Source organism: Hemiscyllium ocellatum, chromosome 1 (assembly GCF_020745735.1).
Source record: "Hemiscyllium ocellatum isolate sHemOce1 chromosome 1, sHemOce1.pat.X.cur, whole genome shotgun sequence".
Taxonomy (NCBI): Eukaryota; Metazoa; Chordata; class Chondrichthyes; order Orectolobiformes; family Hemiscylliidae; genus Hemiscyllium; species Hemiscyllium ocellatum.
The window spans coordinates 147,341,441-147,361,919 of NC_083401.1; the positions used below are offsets into that span (position 1 = coordinate 147,341,441).

The window sequence follows — 20,479 nt, forward strand, 5'->3', positions numbered from 1 at the left end:
AGCTGAGATGTCACTTTTTTTTTACAAAACCTTAACTTATCTTGAGAATGTGAGGCAAACGAAGTTCTGAAATTTACATATCAATGAACTGAAACCTGCAATCCATTCTAAAAAATGAAAGAATTAACAACAATCTAGGTTTGTTCAATATATTGTTTCAATTGCTTGACACTGTGATCTTTTACTATAAATTCTGTGTCATATAATCCTGCTGCACAACCACCTGATGAAGGAGCAGCACTTCAAAAGCTAGTGTTTCCAAATAAACCATTTGGACTATAACCTGGTGTTGTGTGATTTTTAACTTTGTACACCCCAATCCAACACCAGCACCTCCAAATCTTGACGGAGCAGGTAATCTTTTTTCACCTGAACAATGCCCTATTGGAGGAAAATTACTAATTATTATAATATGACTAAACATTTTACATTTATATGTCAAATATGTATACAGATATTTCGCAAAATTAATATTCAATTATTTTATAATGAAATGATCAAATCTGTTTTACAGCTAGAGTATAATGCATGTTATATTTTTTATTTAATTGCAGTGCATACAATTAAATAACTTGATGACTGCAGTGGATAGTCTTCTTCCTAAAATGCAACCTTGTTAAAAATAATTTAGTACTTTATGTGGATATGATAAATTTATAACAGTTCTGTGTCTGCCAATATTTCACTTTTTTTATTAATGAACCCAGAAATTAAAATAGATTTTATTTTGGTAATGCAGTGGAGCATGAGAACTGTACTATGTATATGAAAGAAAAATGGGACAGGTTACAGACAAAATACTGGAAATCAGAAATATAAAGTGAAATATGCAGCAGATCAAGCACTGTCTGTATAGAGAGAAACTGGGTTATTTTGTGGAATCATTTATGACTAAAGCTGCTGGGTTTAGAGTCAGGATCACAGAAGAAATAGGAAATGTCCAAATTGAGTGGGCAGCCAGATTTATTCCCACCTCTGAACTAATGAGACAGATGTGCAATGGAAGCAAGGTTGTGACACTCATGAGGGGATTTTGTGTGCAGAAGGATGGACCTCACCATGGTCTGGTCAGCAGCAGAAGAGCCTCCCACTGAGTGCTGAGTCCAGCAGCAGACCAGTGAGCCAATGGAGCCATATCCTCGTGATGGGTCCATGGTTGGGAATGGCAGCAATCGTGATTCCTCTGAGAGTCTTTCTCTTTGCTTCAGAGGCAGCTTCTTAACTGGCAATCTCCAAGATGATCCTGAAGGTAGATCCTGAGGGGCGGCACAGTGGTTCAGTGGTTAGCAATGCTGTCTCATAGCACCAGGGTCCCAGGTTCGATTCCAGGCTTGGACTACTGTCTGTGTGGAGTTTGCACATTCTCCCCGTGTCTGCGAGGGTTTCCTCGAAGTGCTCCGGTTTCCTCCCACAGTCCAAAGATGTGCAGGTCAGGTGAATTGGCCGTGCTAAATTGCCCATAGTGTTAGGTGCATTAGTCAGAGGGAAACGAGTCTGGGTGGGTTACTCTTTGGAGGGTCGGTGTGGACTTGTTGGGGCGAAGGGTCTGTTTCTAAACCATAAGGAATTTAAACTCATTGAACACATTTATCTGGAAGGAAGGATGTTTTCAAGAGCTGTCAGATTTCACCCAATATTTCAAGTGAATAAGGGGTGATAGTTGAATAATTGTAGAAACAAATAATAGAGTTAGAATAACTTAATGCTATCCTTGTAATAGTCTGTGTGGTATCCAGATTAATATCACTGTCTTTTTATGGCGTGCCTTCATGGTCTCCTGGTAATGGTGAATATGGAACATAGCTTTGAACTTTGAGATCACTCCAGAGTTTCCTTAGTAATCTTGGCAGGTTAAAGCCACAAAGGGGCCCTTCCCATGATTCTGTCAATTCTACTTCTGCCCCATGCAGGGAAAGCAAAAGACCTGAGGAGGAATAATGTGAATTTCCTCAGCCAGGACCACTCACTGTCAAGCTTTAGAGTGGCCTCACACATTTATTGCCAGCAGTCTCATTAAATCAAAGCATTATAACTATTACCAGGGTGTGTGTGATCCCCATAAAGAGTAGGGGGTTCAAATCCCAGAAGACTGCATTAAGTAAATGTCTCGCAGGATTAGTTTCCTCACTCAGAGGCAAATTGGAGAGAGGGAACGTTTCTCACACATTGGTAAACAACCTAATCTCCGGACACACAGCCAAATAGGTGCCAAATAGATTGCACTGGGTTCTTTTCTGCCCACTGGTCCCGTAAGGGGATTGAGTCATTTAGCTGCAAGTTGGCTGGATGGCCGATGCAGAGTGATGCCAAAAATGTGGGTTCAACCCCTGTATTATCCGATACTCTGTAATTCCCCCATCGTGAAGGACTTTCATCGTCTCCCCTTGCCTGAGGCGTATTGACCCTCAGGTTAAACCACCACCAGCTACCTCTGTCTAATGAGGGAACAGTTGTATGGTCTGTGGGACTCAGGCAACTTTACCTTTATCCAAGCAAACATCAGTCTGAGCGTACAAAGCTTGGTAAAGGTGAGATTCTAACACAACTATTAAGATTACTGTGCATACAATTTCAAGAAATATGTGATTTCTTTCATTCTGCATTTGGAAGTTTAATGGCAGCTCTGTACAGACCAAACTATTAAACTTACTTTCAAAACTACAGAAAAGCTTACAATAAACCATGTATGGAGATGTTTGACAAGAGAGGTAGAGGAACAATGTGCAATTCGATTATAATGTGCCTTTAGTGTGGCACTTAAAGTTTGATTCTTCTTGAACCCAAACTTGGGTCTTTTCTCAGGTTCACTTGGGTTGGTGCATCAGCATCAACCATGATGTTTTAAGTCCTGACTGATGCACGGTCTTTATTTCAGGAGGGATTCCTTTTGTCCTTACTGGCGAGATGTTTGATCAGTCCAGTCGATCTGCTGCATTCATGGTTGGTGGCACAGTGCTCTGGATTTCCAACTTTTTTGTCGGACTTCTTTTTCCTGTTATCCAGGTACAGTTTAATTAAAAGCTCCTGCGACTGCAAACTCTATAGCTATACAAATGTCAATAAGTAAGTTAAGACTTAAATTACTAACCTTGAAAACAGCCTTGAGCTATTTAAAGAATTTGATGGTTAGACAGACTGAACCTGTCTTACTCTCAAAACCATTGAATTTGAAAGAACAGATTTGTCATTCCACAGTACAGCACTAACTGCATTTTTAAGTGAATCACACAGAACACAAGGTGTTTACTCAGTACATCATATTTGCACTGCCTCTTTGGAAGAGCTATTCAATTAGTCCAGCTCATTCCCAATAGCTCTGTGTGTGTTTTTTTTTTCTTTCCCTGTTTGGAAGTTATTATTAAATATACTTTCACCACTATTTCAGGCAGCACATTCTACATCCTATCAATTTGTTGATCGGAGAAATTCTCTGCTTCATTTGTCAATTATCCAAAGTCTCTTGATCGTACGCCAGAAATTATTGAAGTGCAGCCATCTGTTAATGCCTCAACACTCATGGAAATTCATTCAAATGAACAGTCTAGTGTCAACCTAAGTTGAGTGACAGGAATGATTCCTGATCTGCACCAATTTTGCAAATCATATGCATGTGAGCAGCCAGGGCATAATGATTGGCTTCAGTACTCTTAAAGTATTGAAGGGATAAAACAGACAGCCTTTCAGCTCTTGCTTTCATTCTGTGAAAGTTTCAGGAACATATGCCCTTATGAATGTTAGGAATGAGATGTGAAAGCCTCCACGGTCACTTGTGTACTTTGCCTCTAGAGTCATAGAGAAACATGAAACAGCATGGAAACAGACCCCTCGGTCCAACCCATCCATTCCGATCAGATATCCCAACCAAATCTAGTCCCACTTGCCACCACCCGGCCCATATCTCTCCAAACACTTCCTATTCATTAACCAATCCAAATGCCTTTTAAATGTTGCAATTGTACCAGCCTCCACCACATCCTCTGACAGCTCATTCCATACACGTACCACCCTCTGTGTGAAAAAGTTGCCCCTTAGGTCTCTTTTATATCTTTCCCCTCTCACCCTAAACCTATGCCCTCTAGTTCTGGACTCCCCTACCCCAAGGAAAATACTTTGTTTATTTATCCTATCCATGCCCCTCGTAATTTTGTAAATCTCTATAAGGTCAGCCCTCAGTCTCTGAGCTCCAGGGAAAACAGCTCCAGCATGTTCAGCCTCTACCTATAACTCAAATCCTCCAACACTGGCAGCATCCTTGTTAATCTTTTCTGAACCCTTTCAAGTTTCACAATATCTTTCCGATAAGAAGGAGACCAGAATTGCACAAAATATTCCAAAAGTGGCCTAACCAACGTCCTGTACAGCCGCAACATGACCTCCCAACTCCTGTACTCAATACTCTGAACAATAAAAGAAAGCATACCAAATACCTTCTTTACTATCCTATCTACCTGTGAATCCACTTTCAAAGAGCTATGAACTTGCACTCCAGAGTCTCTTTGTTCAGCATCACTCCCCTGGACCTTACCATTAAGTGCTTTCCCAAAATGCAGCACCTTGTATTTATCTGAATTAAACTCCATCTGCTACTTCTCAGCCCATTGGCCTGTCTGATCAAGATCCCATTGTAATCTGAGGTAACCTCCTTCACTGTCCATTACACCTCCAATTTTGGTGTCATCTGCAAACTTACTAACTATATTTGTTCTGCTCCCAGGAGGACCAGTTCCAATACCGTACAACTCAGATGGCCTCCTGCTTCAAAGGCTGCAATTTCCCACCAGACGATGCTCTCCACCGTATCTCCTCAACTTCCCGCTCTTCTGCCCTTGAGCCCCACCCCTCCAATCGTCACCAGGACAGAACCCCACTGGTCCTCACATACCACCCCACCAAACCTCCATATACATCATATCATCCGTCGTCATTTCCACCACCCCTAAATGGACCCCACCACCAGGGATATATTTCCCTCTCCTCCCTTATCAGCGTTCCGAAAAGACCACTCCCTCTGTGACTCCCTCGTCAGGTCCACACACCCCACCAACTCAACCTCCATTCCCGGCGCCTTCCCCTGCAACCGCAAGAAATGCAAAAGTTGAGCCCACACCTCCCCCCTTACTTCCCTCCAAGGCTCCAATGGATCCTTCCAAATCCGCCGCAAATTCACCTGCACCTCCACACACATCATTTACTGCATCCGCTGCACCCGATGTGGCCTCTTCTATATTGGGGAGACAGGCCGCCTATTTGTGGAACATTTCAGAGAACATCTCTGGGACACCCGGACCGACCAACCCAACCACCCCATGGCTCAACAGTTCAACTCCCCCTCCCACTCCACCAAGGACATGCAGGTCCTTGGACTCCTCCATCACCAGACCATAGCAACACGACGGCTGGAGGAAGAGTGCCTCATCTTCCACCTAGGAACCCTCCAACCACAAGGGATGAACTCAGATTTCTCCAGTTTCCTCATTTCCCCTCCCCTCATCTTGTCTCAGTCCCAACCCTCGATCTCAGCACCACTTTCCTAACCTGCATTCTTCTTCCTGACCTCTCCACCCCCACTCCCACTCCGGCCTATCACCCTCACCTTGACCTCCTTCCACCTATCGCACTTCCAACGCCCCTCCTCCCTACCTTTTATCTTAGCCTGCTTGGCACACTTTCCTCATTCCTGAAGAAGGGCTCATGCCCGAAACATTGATTCTCCTGCTCCTTGGATGCTGCCTGACCTGCTGCACTTTTCCAGCAACACATTTTCAACTATATTTGTTATGCTCACATCCAAATCATTTATATAAGTGACAAAAAGTAGAGGACCCAGCATCGATCCTTGTGGCACTCCACTGGTCACGGCCTTCAGTCTGAAAAACAACCCTCCACCACCACCCTCTGTTTTCTATCTTTGAGTCAGTTCTGTATCCAAATGGCTAGTTCTCCCTGTATTCCATGAGATCTAACCTTGCTAACCAGTCTCACATGGAGAACCTTGTTGAATGCCTTACTGAAGTCCATATAGATCACATCTACCGCTCTGCCCTCATCAATCCTCTTTGTTACTTCTTCAAAAAACTCAATCATGTTTGTGAGACATGATTACCCATGCACAAAGCCATGTTAGACTCAAACATTTTGCTACTGTCCCATTTATTCCATCAGCTATAACCTAGTAACACTCCTTCATATCTACATTCCAATTAATTAACCCACATTTTTCCATGTAATTATTAATTCTATCCAGAATAACTAATTCCCTGATAATTAAAATTAAACTGCCTAATCTATAATTGCTAGGATTATCCTACAACCTTAGAGTCATAGCGATATACAGCACAGAAACAGACCCTTCAGTCCAACTCATCCATATCCTAAATCTAGTCCCATTTGCCAGCATTTGGCCCATATCTCTCTAAACCCTTCCTATTCATATATCCATCCAGATGCCTTTCAAATGTTGTAATTGTACCACTTCCTCTGGCAACTCATTCCATACACACACCACCCTCTGTGTGAAAAGGTTGCCCTTTGTATCCTTTTTAAATCTTCCCTACCTCAGCCTAAACCTATGCCCTCTAGTTCTGTACTCCCCCAACAAAGGGAAAAGACCTTGTCTATTTACCCTATCCATGCCATGATCAAAGATGTTACATTTGCAATAATCCAGTCCACTGGCAGCACCCTGGAGCTTAGCAAAGAATGAAAGATTATTGCCAGTGACACTGCACTTTACACTTCCACTTCTTTCTGTACTCCTGGATGCATCTCATTGGGTCCCAGTACCTTATCAATTTTAGATGCTGACAATCTATTCAATAACTCCTCCTTATCTATTTTGAACTCTTCTGGGAGCAAAATTTCTGTCGCCATGAACTCGTCAGGTAACATTTCCTTTCTAAATAAGATCAGATGCAAAGTATTCATTTAACACCTACACCACGTCACCAGCCTCCACTTGTAAATCCCTTTTTTGGTGCTGATTTGGCCCTACTTCTGTTTTTGCTGTTTATGTGCCTGCAGAAGACTTTGGGATTCCCCTTTATATTAGCGATTAATCTTTTCTCATATTTTCTCTTTCCAACTCCAATATGTTTCACAATGTCTTTCTAAATCTTCAGTACCCAGTTTTGTATTTTCAACCTGACACTTGTCATAGCACACATCTCCTTCTTTTTCTTAATCTCTATCTCCAACTGAATGACCCAGGATTAAGATGTTTCAGGTGTGATAGAAAGGAATGTAAAAGGGATGGTGGAGTTGCATTACCGGTAAGGGAGTATCTCACAGTTGTATTGAGAAAGGATACATCAAAGGACTCATGCAGTGAGGTAATATGCGTAGAACTCAGGAATAGGGAAGGTGAAATCACAGTGCTGGAAGTATTCTTCAGGCCTCCCATCAGCCAGCAGGAGATAGAAGAGAGGTTATGTAGATAGACTTTGGAAAGATGTAAAACAGCAGGGTTGTTGTGGTGGGTGATTTTAACTTGCCCTCCATTGACTGGGACTCATTTCATGCTAAGGACTTGGACAGGGCAGAATTTGTAAGGACCATTCAGGAAGGTTTTTTGATGCAGTTTGTAAACAGTCCAGGGAAGGGGTTATACTGGATCTGGTTTTGAGAAATAAGCGTGGCCAGGTGAATGAAGGATCAGTTGAGGAGCATTTAAGGAGTAGTGACCATAATACCATGAGTTTTAAGATATGCATGAACAGGGAATACAGCAGGCCTTGGATGAAAATGTTACACTGGGGGAAGGCGAACTACAATAATATTAGGCAGGAGCTGGAGAATTTGTATTGGAGGCGGATGTTTGAGGGTAAATCCACATTGGACATTTGATAAGAGTTCAGGAGTAGCACTTCTCTGCAAGAATGAAGGATAGGTATGGCATGTTACATGAACCTTGGATGACCAACAATATTGTTATGACTTTGTCAAAAAGAAAAAGGAAACATATGTAAGATCTAAGAGGATGGGAACTGACGAAGCCCTTAAAGTATATAAGGAAAGTAGGTAAGAACTTAAACAAGGAATTAGAAGGGCTAAAATGGGTCATGAAGAGTCATTAGCAAACAGGATTATGGACAATCCCAAGACTTTTTATACACATATAAAAAGCAAGAAGGTAACCATGGAAAGGGTTGGCCTACTGAAGGACAAAGGAGGAAATCAATTTGTGGAGTAGAAGAGGTAGGTGAGGTCCAAAATGAATATTTTGCAATAGGATTCACCAAAGAGAAGGAGTTAGAGGAAAATAATCTCAGGGAAGGGAGTGTCAAATTTCCAAGCCAAGTTGTAATTAGAAAGCAAGAGGTATTGTGCGTCTTAAAAAAGATTAAGACAGATCCCCAGGTCCTGATGGGAATCTATCCAAGAAGAAGGAGGCAAGAGAACAAATTACTGGAGCATTGACATACATTTTTGTATCCTTTTGACGACAGGTGAGGACTGAAGAATAGCCAATGTTGTCCCATTCTTTAAGGGTAGCAAGGATAATCCAAGAAATTACAGGCCTATGAGCTTAACATCAGTGATATGGAAATTATTGGAAAGATTCTCAGATCTATATGCATTTAGAAGGAAATGGACTTATCAGTGATCAATAGCATGGTTTTGTGTGGGAGAAGTCGTGCCTCACTAACTTGATTGAGTTTTTTTGATGGGATGACAAAGATAATTGATGAGGGCAAAATCTATGGATTTTAGTAAAGCCTTTGCCAAGGTCCCTCATGGCAGACTGGTACAAAAGGTGAAGTCACATGGTATCGGGGTGAGCCGGTAAGATGGATACAGAACTGGCTTAGCCACAGGACACAAAGGATAGAGGTGGAATGTTGTTTTTCAGAATGGAGGGTTGTGACCAGACATGTTCTATTGGAATCAGTACTGGGACCTCTGCTATTCATGATCAACATAAATGATTTAGAGGAAAATGTGGCTGGTCTAATTAGTAAGTTTGCAAACAACCTAAAGATAGGTGGCATTGCGCATAGTGAGGAGGATTGTCAGAGGGTATAGCTGAGATTTTATTTCAGATCTCCAGAATTCGCAGTATTATGCTTTTATCTCCTTTGAAGGTAACCCAGCAAACACTCACTTTGCTTGGCCCACTTTATTCCCAAGAATCTAGATTACCTACAGTGTGGAAACAGGCCCTTCAGCCCAACAAGTCCACACTAACCCTCTGAAAAGGAAACCCACCCCTTATATTTACCCCTGACTAATGCACCTACACTACAGGCAATTTAGCATGGCCAATTTACCTAACCTGCACATCTTTGTGACTGTGGGAGGAAACCGGAGCAAACCCACAGAGAATGTGCAAACTCCACACAGACAGTTGCCCAAGGCAGGGATTGAACCGGTGTCCCTGGTGCTGTGAGGCAGCAGTGCTAACCACTGAGCCACCATGCTGCCCTAGTTTTAGCATTATCTCTTGTTTGGGTTGGACTGGATACATTGCTATTGAAAATTTGTCTAGACACAATCTAGGAATTGTTGGTTTTCACAGCTTTTTTCATGGCAATTATTCCAGTCTACATTTGGATAATTGAAATTCCTCATTATAGCTATTCTGTAGTGTCTGCACCTCTCTACAGCTTACATGCAGATTTGTTGCCCTACATCCTTACCAGCAGGTAGGAGTCTAACAGACTGCAGTGAGTAATGTAATTGTGCACGTTTTGTTCCTTAGTTCTATCCATATCAACTGCATCCTTGAACTTTATGAAACAGCTTCTTTTGTTCAGCACGACAATGCACTCTGTAACCAATACTGCTATCTCTCCTCAATTTTTATTCCCCTTTTCTATCTCTTACAAACACCTTGTAGTCAGGAATTTTAAATTCATAGTACTGCCTTTCCTTGATCTAAGTCTCTGCTCTTGCTGCAACGTTGTAATTCCTCATGACAATCTTCACCTGCAACTCCCAATTTATAGACTAGACTCCATGCATTCATATCCAGACATAGTAACCCTGATTTAGACTCCATCTCTTTCTTCCTTTCTGTGACTTCAACTAATAAATCCTATTCTCTATTCTAATGCTGTCTGTCTCTCCCTGTGTTTTTTGCACTCTGGTTTTATTTTCTTACATAGTTCTGATTCCCACACTTGCCAAGTTAATTCCTCCCAGAAGTAATAGCAAAATACCCCTCAAGGAAATCAGTCCCAACTTTATTCAGGTACAACCTATCCAACTTGTACAGGTGCTAACTCCCCTCGGTGCTCATCCCAGTGTCTCAGGAATCTAAAGCCTTCCATAATGCACCATCTTTCCAGCCACACATTCATCTGTCTTATTGTGCTACTTCTGTAGTCAATTGCACATGCCACTGGGAGCAAACTGGAGATTATTACAGCTGAGATCCTGCTTGCTAACTTTCTGCTTAGCTTGCCAAAGGTCTGTGATTGACTTATCTATCATGATGACAGAAGTTCTGTCCCCAGTTTAAAATAGATAAGGAGGAATTATTGGATGCATTGAAGTTGATAAGTTACTGGGACTTTTTACCCTTTGACTGAAATCTTCAATTAGCAATAGCCTCACATCTTCTCTCTCTCAGTGTTCTTTTGGCCAAGATGCTGAAATAAAAGATGCTCAGAAAATGCGCATTCCAAACCAATCAAGCCATTCAACATTTCCTACAAATGCATCTATTTCCTTTGTGGATCTACATTGTGCCAATTTCATAATTAGCTTTGCTTGTCCTGGTGATCCTATAAAGTGCCAACCTAATGATGCAGCATGGCTTGTTGACTCTCACTGGGAAGGATGACAAGATGTTGTTGCAGAATGCCCATCTGTAGCCTTGAGTTTAGAAGGCCTGACTCTAGATTGCACCACTTTGTCACAGGTGGCAGCAGTCTGACTGACTGGCTGATGGGCAACAGCCATGGCATTGATGGAGTAACAGTGGTGTGAACATGAATGCTATTATTTTGAGAGAAGACTGTAGACATGAGTTCCTTGTAACCAATACTGGTGATCAAGTGCAGCAACACTAGAAGGGCAGACTATTAGGCTGCTACGTGACTCCACAAGTCTCTCTGAACAATGGGGGCAATATGAAATTTGACAGCCACAAGCTGAGAATAGATGACCTCTGTCCATGTTTCCCACACAAAGTTCTATTTGTGCTACAACGAAAGGTAACAAATTCAGCCATTAGATACTGCATCTTGACAGGGTAGCATTAGTAACTGATTGGGCCATCAATTTCACACTGAAAAGGATGAACTTAAGTCAAAATGCATCTCCCCTTTAAAAGACTGAGGCTGATGTTAAGTAGCACAGGCAAGCTTAAACTAATTCAAGCTTCTCTCCAAATTGCATCACCTGCTATCGCATGTAAATTAGCAGGCAGTATAATATGTATTGATTTCATCAGAAGACATTGACATAGTTTAATCCATGTAATAATCATTATTTCGTTTTCATCACATTTGGTTCCCTGTGTTGAACTTCATTCTTCATTCAAGCTGAAATGAATGAGATAATATTTTGAGTCAGTATTAATCATGAGTAAAAAAAAGGCACCTTGAACTTCTTAATTTTCCAACAAGATGCATTATACTGACAAGGGTAGCTGAGAAATAAACGCAGCTCCAGGTATTGTATCTGAGACTGGCTCAGCTCAACTAAGTTCTCATGGTAAATTTCAAAATAACCCAAATCTGAACCCTTTGGATTCATTGACAATTATATGGGTTTTAGAGGAATTAAATTGTGTAAGTTCTGGACCTGCCTCCTGACGGCATGAGAAACTGAGAAACAAACAAATTTTAAAAAAGACAAATATATATCGACAACTGTGTTGCTCTTACCCATTGTTTTTGTCCTGGTTTTGCTAGATGAAGTCTACAGTCAAAGTGGAAGAGTCAAATGTAGACATTTCAATGAGTTACTTATCCTGCATTCTGCGATGCACACAGATGTTCAATTTAATTTAAGTGATTGAGCAAATATAATTTCCCCAGAAAGCAACTTGTAGAATGTTCACCTGTTTTCCCATGTGATCCTGGGAGGGTAATTGCTTTGAGAATGGAAATCTAGAAGCTGGGTTTGCCTCTGTAGAGCAAAGGAAGTTAACTGGGACATTTAAAATTGTGAGGGAGGTTAACAGTCGGGATAGAGATTAAAGGAGGACTTTGAGGATACTGATTTAAGATTATCAACCAAAGAAGCTTTAGAGGGAGAAGTAGGAAAATTATTTTTACTTAGCGAGTTGTTATAATTTGGAGCACACTGCTTGAAAGGGTGGTGGAAGCAGATGCAAAATGGATTTGAATATATACTTACAAAAGAAAAGACTGCAAGTCTATGGGTGGAACTAATTGGATGGTGGTTTCAAAAAGCTGCCACAGTGGATCAAAAAGCTTGATCCTGTGCTTTTAGATTTATAATTTCATCTGATGGAGGATGCCAAGGAGGTGTGTTTGTTTTCCTCAACAATTTAGTGAGAATGAGAGTAAAGAGAAACCTACTTCATTGTTTCCTGATGGCTTTGAAAAACTGTGTTGAGAGATTTCTGCTTTCATAACCAAAAAAAACTTTCAACCACAGGAGAGAAATGTAAATGTGAACGAAACTCAGTTTTCTATCTATTACTAAACTCTGTTTTCTCTGCCTTGCACACTGTAATTCCACTTTACTTTGCTGTCTTCACACTATCTCTCCTTTTACCATTGAAAAGCAGCATTCACTATAGAACAGCTGTTTCCTTGAATTTTGTGGGTTTTTTCAAATCATTCTCAGGATGAGGTTATCACAGGCCAGTTCAACATTTGTTGCCAGTCTCGAATTAACCTAGGGAAGGTGGTGATGAACCATCTTCTTGAATCACCCCACTCGATGTTGCATAGGTACACCCAGCACTTTTAGAATGAGAGTTCCAAGATTTTAGGCCAGTGATAGTGAAGGAGCAGTGATACAGTTCCAAATGAGAATAGGGGTGGATGTTGAAGTGCATCCTGCTAGTATCTGTCCATTTTCGATTAATGAATGTTTGTGGATTTGGTGCCAGTCAAATGGACTTCTTCATTTGAGCTGATATAAAATGGCTTGAGTGTTGTTGGAGCTGCACTCACCTAGGCAGGTAGGGAATATTTTCATCACACTCTGAACTCATGTCTTGGAGGGACATTGGTGGTTATCCCCCATCCATGGGCTGGATCTTGCATTTTTAAGTGGGTGACAGAAGTAGAATAGAAACTCAACCTGGTGAATCAGCATCAGGTAGTGAATTTGGGCATTAATAGCACAAAGGTGGCAGTATGAGAAAGGGAGGAGACTGAGGGAAGGAGGATGGTAGTAGAGGAGAGGATGTCTCCACATCTAATTGAGAGTCCAGGCTGGAACACTTGAAAGAGAGGGATGATAACGGAGATTTAGTCAGATTTACAAATTTAAGTGACTTCTCAGCTTCTCTTTTCTAATTATGATAGACCCAAAACCATAAATAAACAAAATAAAATAAAATATTCTGACAGTGTCTCCTTCCATGCAGATCCCAGATACAGGACTTTCCTTCTATCTTTTGCTGCCTCCTCATAGCTTCCACAAAGCTTTACTTTGTCCCATCCAATGCCTGAAATATGCTATATGCTACTCAAAATTGCACAAAAATCAGCTCTCTAATATGGTCCATTTCTTGTTAGTGAGTCATTTGAAAATATCAAGTGGGCTTCCAATGCATGCCTGCTCATCTTCGACCATATCTGAGACTGGAGTAAAGAGTTCAGATCACTAAAATATCATTATCATATCATATTTTAAGTATGCATTTGAGGTGGCCTGTTTGCAGCTTTAGGAGCTAGTCCCATATTTCAATAGTTCTTTGACTCATGATCCTGGAAATGCAATGCTATTCATCTATATTCAACTCCTGTTTCCAGCAAGACAACATTCAATGTATGCTTATAGAGTCCTAGAAACAGAAACAGACCCTTCGGTCCATCTCGTCCATGCCGACAAGCTTTTCCAAAGTAAACTGGTCCCTTTTGCCTGCATATGGCCTATATCCCTCAAAAGCTTTCCTAATCATGTGTCTGTCCGAATGTCTTTTAAATGGTGTAATTGTACCTACATCTACCACTTCCATGAAGCTCACAAGAAAAGTGCATCACAAAATATAGTGCCCAAAATAGTCTTTCTGTCCAAGATTTCATCAGGATAACGCCAAACAGTTACTGCAGTTATTTTGTGCACCTTGGCTCATTAATAAATAGTGCAATTTCAGCAGATGTGAACATCCAGATATGAGCTAAGAGGCTAATGTAGATTAAGACCAGTTTCTAACCAGCATCACTAAATGGGCTGGACTGCTGGCTGACTGCTTCATTGTGGAATGTTGGGTGATCTACCTAACAGTGACTTCTCTAAAAAGAGCAAACCAAGATAAACAGATTTAACTGACTGCTGTAGCAATCTCTGCAGGAATTAGCACTGGTTAGAAAATAACATCTGTAAGCCACGCCAGTGCGATGTGCATTTGTGAAGCTTAGTGTCCTTTTAAAAATGATTATTTGACAGATACTGTACATATGAAATTATGACATGCTAACATAATGACAAAGTTACAGACAGTAAAGCGTTGGTGTAGTAATAAAGTAGATTTTGGAATTTATCATGCCTGAAGGCAGTGAGCTACAATTTGAGGGGATGTATATATTATTCGTAGTATCCAGATAAAATCTATTTATTTGCACGCTGAAAATACATAAAGGAGTGAATGATACCTTCTGCCATGCAGTTATAGGTCTGTTAACTTCAAATTATATTGGACTGTATTTTATTGTTTTATGACAAAATGTTTTCTTAGATTTATCTGCTCACTTGGATGACATGAATCAAGTATGATACCCACAAGTATACTATTGATGTGATTTCCTAAGCAGTGTCATCAAAATTCCATTATAATTTTGATGCATATCAAGTCACCATTCAATCCATCAACTTAGAGCACTGCTGCGCCCACAATGACAACATTCTCTTATGGTTCAAGGAGCATTAACAACTGATGACACAACAGAACTTTTCTGAATCACCATCCTATGTGGGGGAAATCTGTGTTATCAACTATAATCTGTGTTATAAACTATAAACCATGTTCTAAAAGGCTATCTCTACAGAGTAGCTGCTATAGAGCAATAACTGAATAATGTTTCTTAAAAGTAACTGAAATAACTCTACAGAGGCCAGTATCCCATCACCAGGTCACATTTTATATGTAAATGGAGAGCCCTTGACACTGATCCAGCTTCCTCAGAGACATGTCTCAGAGTGAACAGAACCTCTGACACTTAGGTTCAGTCAGGGCTCCAATTTCAGATTAACAGCCCCAATCAGGGAGCTCATATTCCATGACATCCACCTGGCTGACCTCAATACAATCACAACCAATCATCCCTCCCCCTCTGAGTCTGAAGATTTACAACTTGAGGTGCTTAGAACACAATTTTCCCTTCTAAATTGGGTTCCCACCTGGAAGAAACACCTAAGGGCCATGTTTAAGTTCTCTAAGTGCTCCTTATTAGTCTTTCCTGTTAAAGCACGTCATCTAGATAAATAACAACATGGAATAGACTGTATAAAATGTTCTCCATCATCAATTGCAAAGGCTGATGCTACCCCTAACAACAGTCTTGTATATTGGTGCATGCCCTTATTAATTGTAGCATATCTCTGGGAATCCTCATCTAACCGTAACTGCAAGCATTCATGTCCAGCTTCATGAAGGACAGCCCCCCCGTCAGCTTTGCATTTAAATCCTGTATACAAGAGATTTGGTATTTGTTCATCTGCAAAACTCTGTTTATCATTTGTTTAATGACCCTACAAAAGCAAACTAACCTACCGGGTATCACAATCAATTGGGCTGGTACTGCCATTTTCTACAAGCTGTTGTGGTTTGGTGATTTCCATAAGGCAAATATCACTGGGCAGGCCTTACAAAATAGTGTAATAGTTTTCTGGTCAACATGCAAGTGGCCTTGGCTCCTTTGATGGTTCCTAGACCTTTCTGAAAAACCTCCAAGTATTTAATTAGGAGTTCATTCAGGCAGCCATTTTCTAATTGAAAAATGTTGAGCCAATCTAGGTGAATCTTTCTCAATTAATTTTGCCCATTAAGCCTTTTACTATGATCAGTGGTTACTGAACTGGCTGCATCTCATAAGAGACCGGAACCAAAATTGTACCCTTAATCTGTAAAGATTCCCCAGTGTAGGTTTTCAGCCCAGCTGAATTCTTGTGCAAACATAAGGGTTGGAGTGCAGTGCAAATTTTGTTAAAGACTGCTTCAGCAATCACTGAAACAGCCACCCTGAAATTTACTTCCATTTGGATTCGTTTACCATTTAACTAAACATTTATTTTGATTAGTTCTGATTTGGTTGTTCTAAGAACTGTTCTAAGCCAGATGTAGGTGGACTTTCCAGGGCATGTACTCTCCTGTATAGCGGCCTAAGAGTTCTCTTACTCAACTTAGGTCTGGTGGGACTCTTTTGCTCTCACGAGTCTGCGTGCCTGTAGCAAATGCAATGGCTTACTGGCCTGAATCCTGAAGAAAATATTAACTGTTTGGCCAAGACATGACTTTGTTTAGGTGGTTTGCTGACCGAGAGTCCCTCTCTTCAGGATATGTCCTGAATGAGGCTACGCAATTGCCTTCAGTCAAAAGGTGTTCCCCAAGCACTTTCATCAGCATGCACTGTAACTCATATGCTCCATTTGCCACATGTGGCAATGACTTATAGTGTCTGTTTGAAGTCTCCTTGGGCTTCAGCTAGTGGGTGCTTTTGCATGGTTACAGCATTAGTTACATCCACCAAACATTCTCTCAGCATCTCATTAAGAGTTAAACCAAAATCACATCTCTCTGCCAGTCATCCTAACCTAGTCAAAAATCCTAATACCGATTCCCATGGTTCTTGAATTGCTGAGTAAAGTCGATAGTGTCTCAGAATTGTAGGAGGCTAGAGGTCCTGGTACTTATTAACTAGATTCATTCACTCTTCAGTATCTCAGGGAAAGTTAGGCTCCTAATAACTGAAAAAAACTGCAGTTCTGCAAACTGTCAGAAAACTTATTTGCTGCTTTTCATCTGCCCCAGTGTAACCTGTCTAGAAAAATAACTGGATAATGTCAGAAATGCTGACCCAACTCTAAGACAACTGTTGTAAACATATTTCTTTAGAAGCATGCACTTCTTTCATCATCAGTAAAATAACTCCACAGAGGTCAGTATCCCATCACCAAGTCATCCTTTATTTACAGATAGAATGTCCTCAACACAGATCCAGCTGCCTCAGAGCAAGCATAGAACATAGAACATAGAAAAATACAGCGCAGTACAGGCCCTTCGGTTTGTTGCACCGACCAAAGCTATCTAACCTACACTAGCCCAATAACCTCCATTTGCTTGTCCAATGCCCGCTTAAATGACCATAAAGAGGGAGAGTCCACCACTGCTACTGGCAGGGCATTCCATGAACTCACAACCCGCTGAGTAAAAAATCTATCCCTAACATCTGTCCTATACCTACCACCCCTTAATTTAAAGCTGTGTCCCCTAGTAACAGCTGACTCCATTAGCGGAAAAAGGTTCTCACTGTCAACCCTATCTAAACCCCTAATCATCTTGTACACCTCTATCAAATCTCCCCTAAACCTTCTTTTCTCCAATGAGAAAAGCCCCAAGTGCCTCAGCCTTTCCTCATACGATCTTCCTACCATGCCAGGCAACATCCTGGTAAACCACCTCTGCACTCGTTCCAATGCCTCCACATCCTTCCTATAGTATGGCGACCAAAACTGCACACAAGCACTCAGAGTAAAGAGAATCCCTGACATTCCTGTTTATAACTGTCAGCCAAGATTCACGGATTGGACCAGATTAGCAGTCCAAATCAGGGAACTCATATTCTCTATGTCCACCTGGCTGACCTCATTAAAATCACTATAGTAACATAATCCATTATTCCTTACTTAATCGTTATTGCAAATAAATTGTGCCACAGGGGTGGGTTTACAAATCTAATACCAGTCCTCTGACTTAACTCCAACAGTTCTCAAGTATTTATAAGTAAAAACTGCCGCCTTGTACTAATGGAATGTGTCTTCTAGATAGAAACTAAATTTTTGATATTAATTTATGAGCTGATATTGAAATCTGAAAATTAAATTGTACAAATACCAGATATTTTATCTCTAGCTTAACATTTATATACAGGTAGTTCTCCTATAACACGTATTTATTAAGGCTACTTGATTGGATCGCTATTTGTGAATTGGGGACCTTTCTTTCATAAAGCAAAGTCCAGTTCACTGTTACGTGATTCCATCCCTGGCATTATCTAAACAGCAAAACCCAGCCTCAGGATCCTCTGTCTGCAAAATGCAAATTCAATGTGTTCAGCTAAAACAGGAATGCAAACAGCTCTGCAAGCCTTGAAACTTAGCTTGAAACTAGGAATTGTAACTGTGCATTTAGAAGGAAGTTTTTTCAAACTGGAGAAGAATCTTAAAGAGGACTGGAATTCCATGTGGGCATCACATGTTCAGTGGTTTGTGGTGAAGAGCTTTGTGAAAGATACAATGTTGTAGTCACTTAAAGTGTTAAATTTCCCAAACTGTTCCATTAAAATATATGGTTTTAACATTTACATAGACTGTGCTTGTGTTTGCGTTTGGCTAACTCCTGCTTTTGTTTCGATTTTTAGTGATATTTTTGGTAGTTTGCCCTAAACAATAGGTATACAGCTTTGGAAACGGTTGGGGGGGACAGCCTTGCAGGTGTAAGCTGCAGTGACGGGGTCTGTGGCGTGAGGTCTGGCTCTGAGACTCAGAAGGGAAAGGGGGAGAGGAGGAGAGCGCTAGTTATAGGAGACTCTCTAGTTAGAGGAACGGACAGGCGGTTTTGTGGACATGGGCGAGACTCTCGGATGGTTTGTTGCCTCCCGGGTGCCAGGGTCCGTGATGTCTCGGACCGTGTGTTCAGAGTCCTTAAGGGGGAGGGTGTGCAGCCAGAAGTCGTGGTGCACATTGGCACCAATGACATAGATAGGAGGAGGGGTGGGGAGGTCATTCAAGAGATCAGGGAGTTAGGCTGGAAGCTAAAAGCTAGGACAGACAGAGTTGTTGCCAGTGCCACGTGACAGTGAGGCAAGGAATAGGGAGAGAGTGCAGTTGAACACGTGGCTGCAAGGATGGTGTAGGAGGGAGGGCTTCAGGTATTTGGACAATTGGACTGCATCCTGGGGAAGGTGGGACCTGTACAAACAGGACGGGTTGCACCTGAACCAGAAGGGCACCAATATCCTGGGGGGTAGGTTTGCTAGCACTCTTCGGGGGGTTTAAACTAATTTGGCAGGGGGATGGGATCCGGACTTGTAGTCCAGCAAGTAGGCTAGCTGTTTGTCAGGATGTCCAAGAATGTAGGGAGGCTGTGGAGAAGGTAGCACTGACAGGGAATACTTGTGGACACAGAGATGGGCTTAAGTGCGTATACTTCAACGCAAGGAGTATCAGAAATAAGGTGGGTGAACTTAAGGCGTGGATCGGTACCTGGGACTACGATGTTGTGGCCATCACGGAAACGTGGATAGATGAGGGACAGGAATGGTTGTTGGAGGTTCCTGGTTACAGATGTTTCAGTAAGATTAGGGAGGGTGGTAAAAAAGGAGGGGGGGTGGCATTGCTAATTAGAAATGGTATAACGGCTGCAGAAAGGAGGTTTGAGGGGGATCTGCCTTTGGAGTTAGTATGGGCTGAAGTCAGAAATAGGAAAGGTGCAGTCACCTTGTTGGGTGTTTACTATAGGCCCCCCAATAGCAACAGAGATGTGGAGAAACAGATTGGGAAACAGATTTTGGAAAGGTGCAGAAGTCACAGGGTCGTAGTCATGGGCGACTTCAACTTCCCAAATATTGATTGGAAGCTCTTTAGATCAAGTAGATTGGATGGGGCGGTGTTTGTGCAGTGTGTCCAGGAAGCTTTTCTAACTCAGTATGTAGATTGTCCAACCAGAGGGGAGGCCATATTAGATTTGGTACTCGGTAATGAACCGGGACAAGTGATGGGCTTGTTAGTGGGTGAACATTTTGGTGATGGTGACCACAATTCTGTGACTTTCACCTTGGTTATGGAGAGAGATAGGTGCGCACAACAGGGTAGATTTTACAATTGGGGGAAGGGAAATTATGATGCTGTAAGACAGGATTTGAGGAGCATAAGTTGGGAGCATAGGCTGTCAGGGAAGGATGTGGTGGAAATGTGGAACTTTTTCAAGGAGCAGATACGACGTGTCCTTGATATGTATGTACCTGTCAGGCAGGAAAGAAATGGTCGTGTGAGGGAGCCTTGGTTGACGAGGGAGGTTGAATGTCTAGTAAAGAGGAAGAAGGAGGCTTACATAAGGTTGAGGAAACAGGGTTCGGACAGGGCAGTGGAGGGATACAGGATAGCCAGAAGG

General features: G+C 41.6%; 1 protein-coding gene across 1 annotated transcript in view; it reads left to right on the forward strand.

Annotated features, from left to right (window-relative positions):
• Positions 1–20,479, forward strand: part of slc2a9l2 (solute carrier family 2 member 9, like 2) — a 390,861-nt gene that overhangs the window by 350,633 nt on the left and 19,749 nt on the right. The window contains exon 11 of the mRNA XM_060829178.1: positions 2,876–3,003. Within this exon, the coding sequence (XP_060685161.1) occupies positions 2,876–3,003 (128 nt within the window). The remainder of the gene's footprint in view (positions 1–2,875; positions 3,004–20,479) is intronic.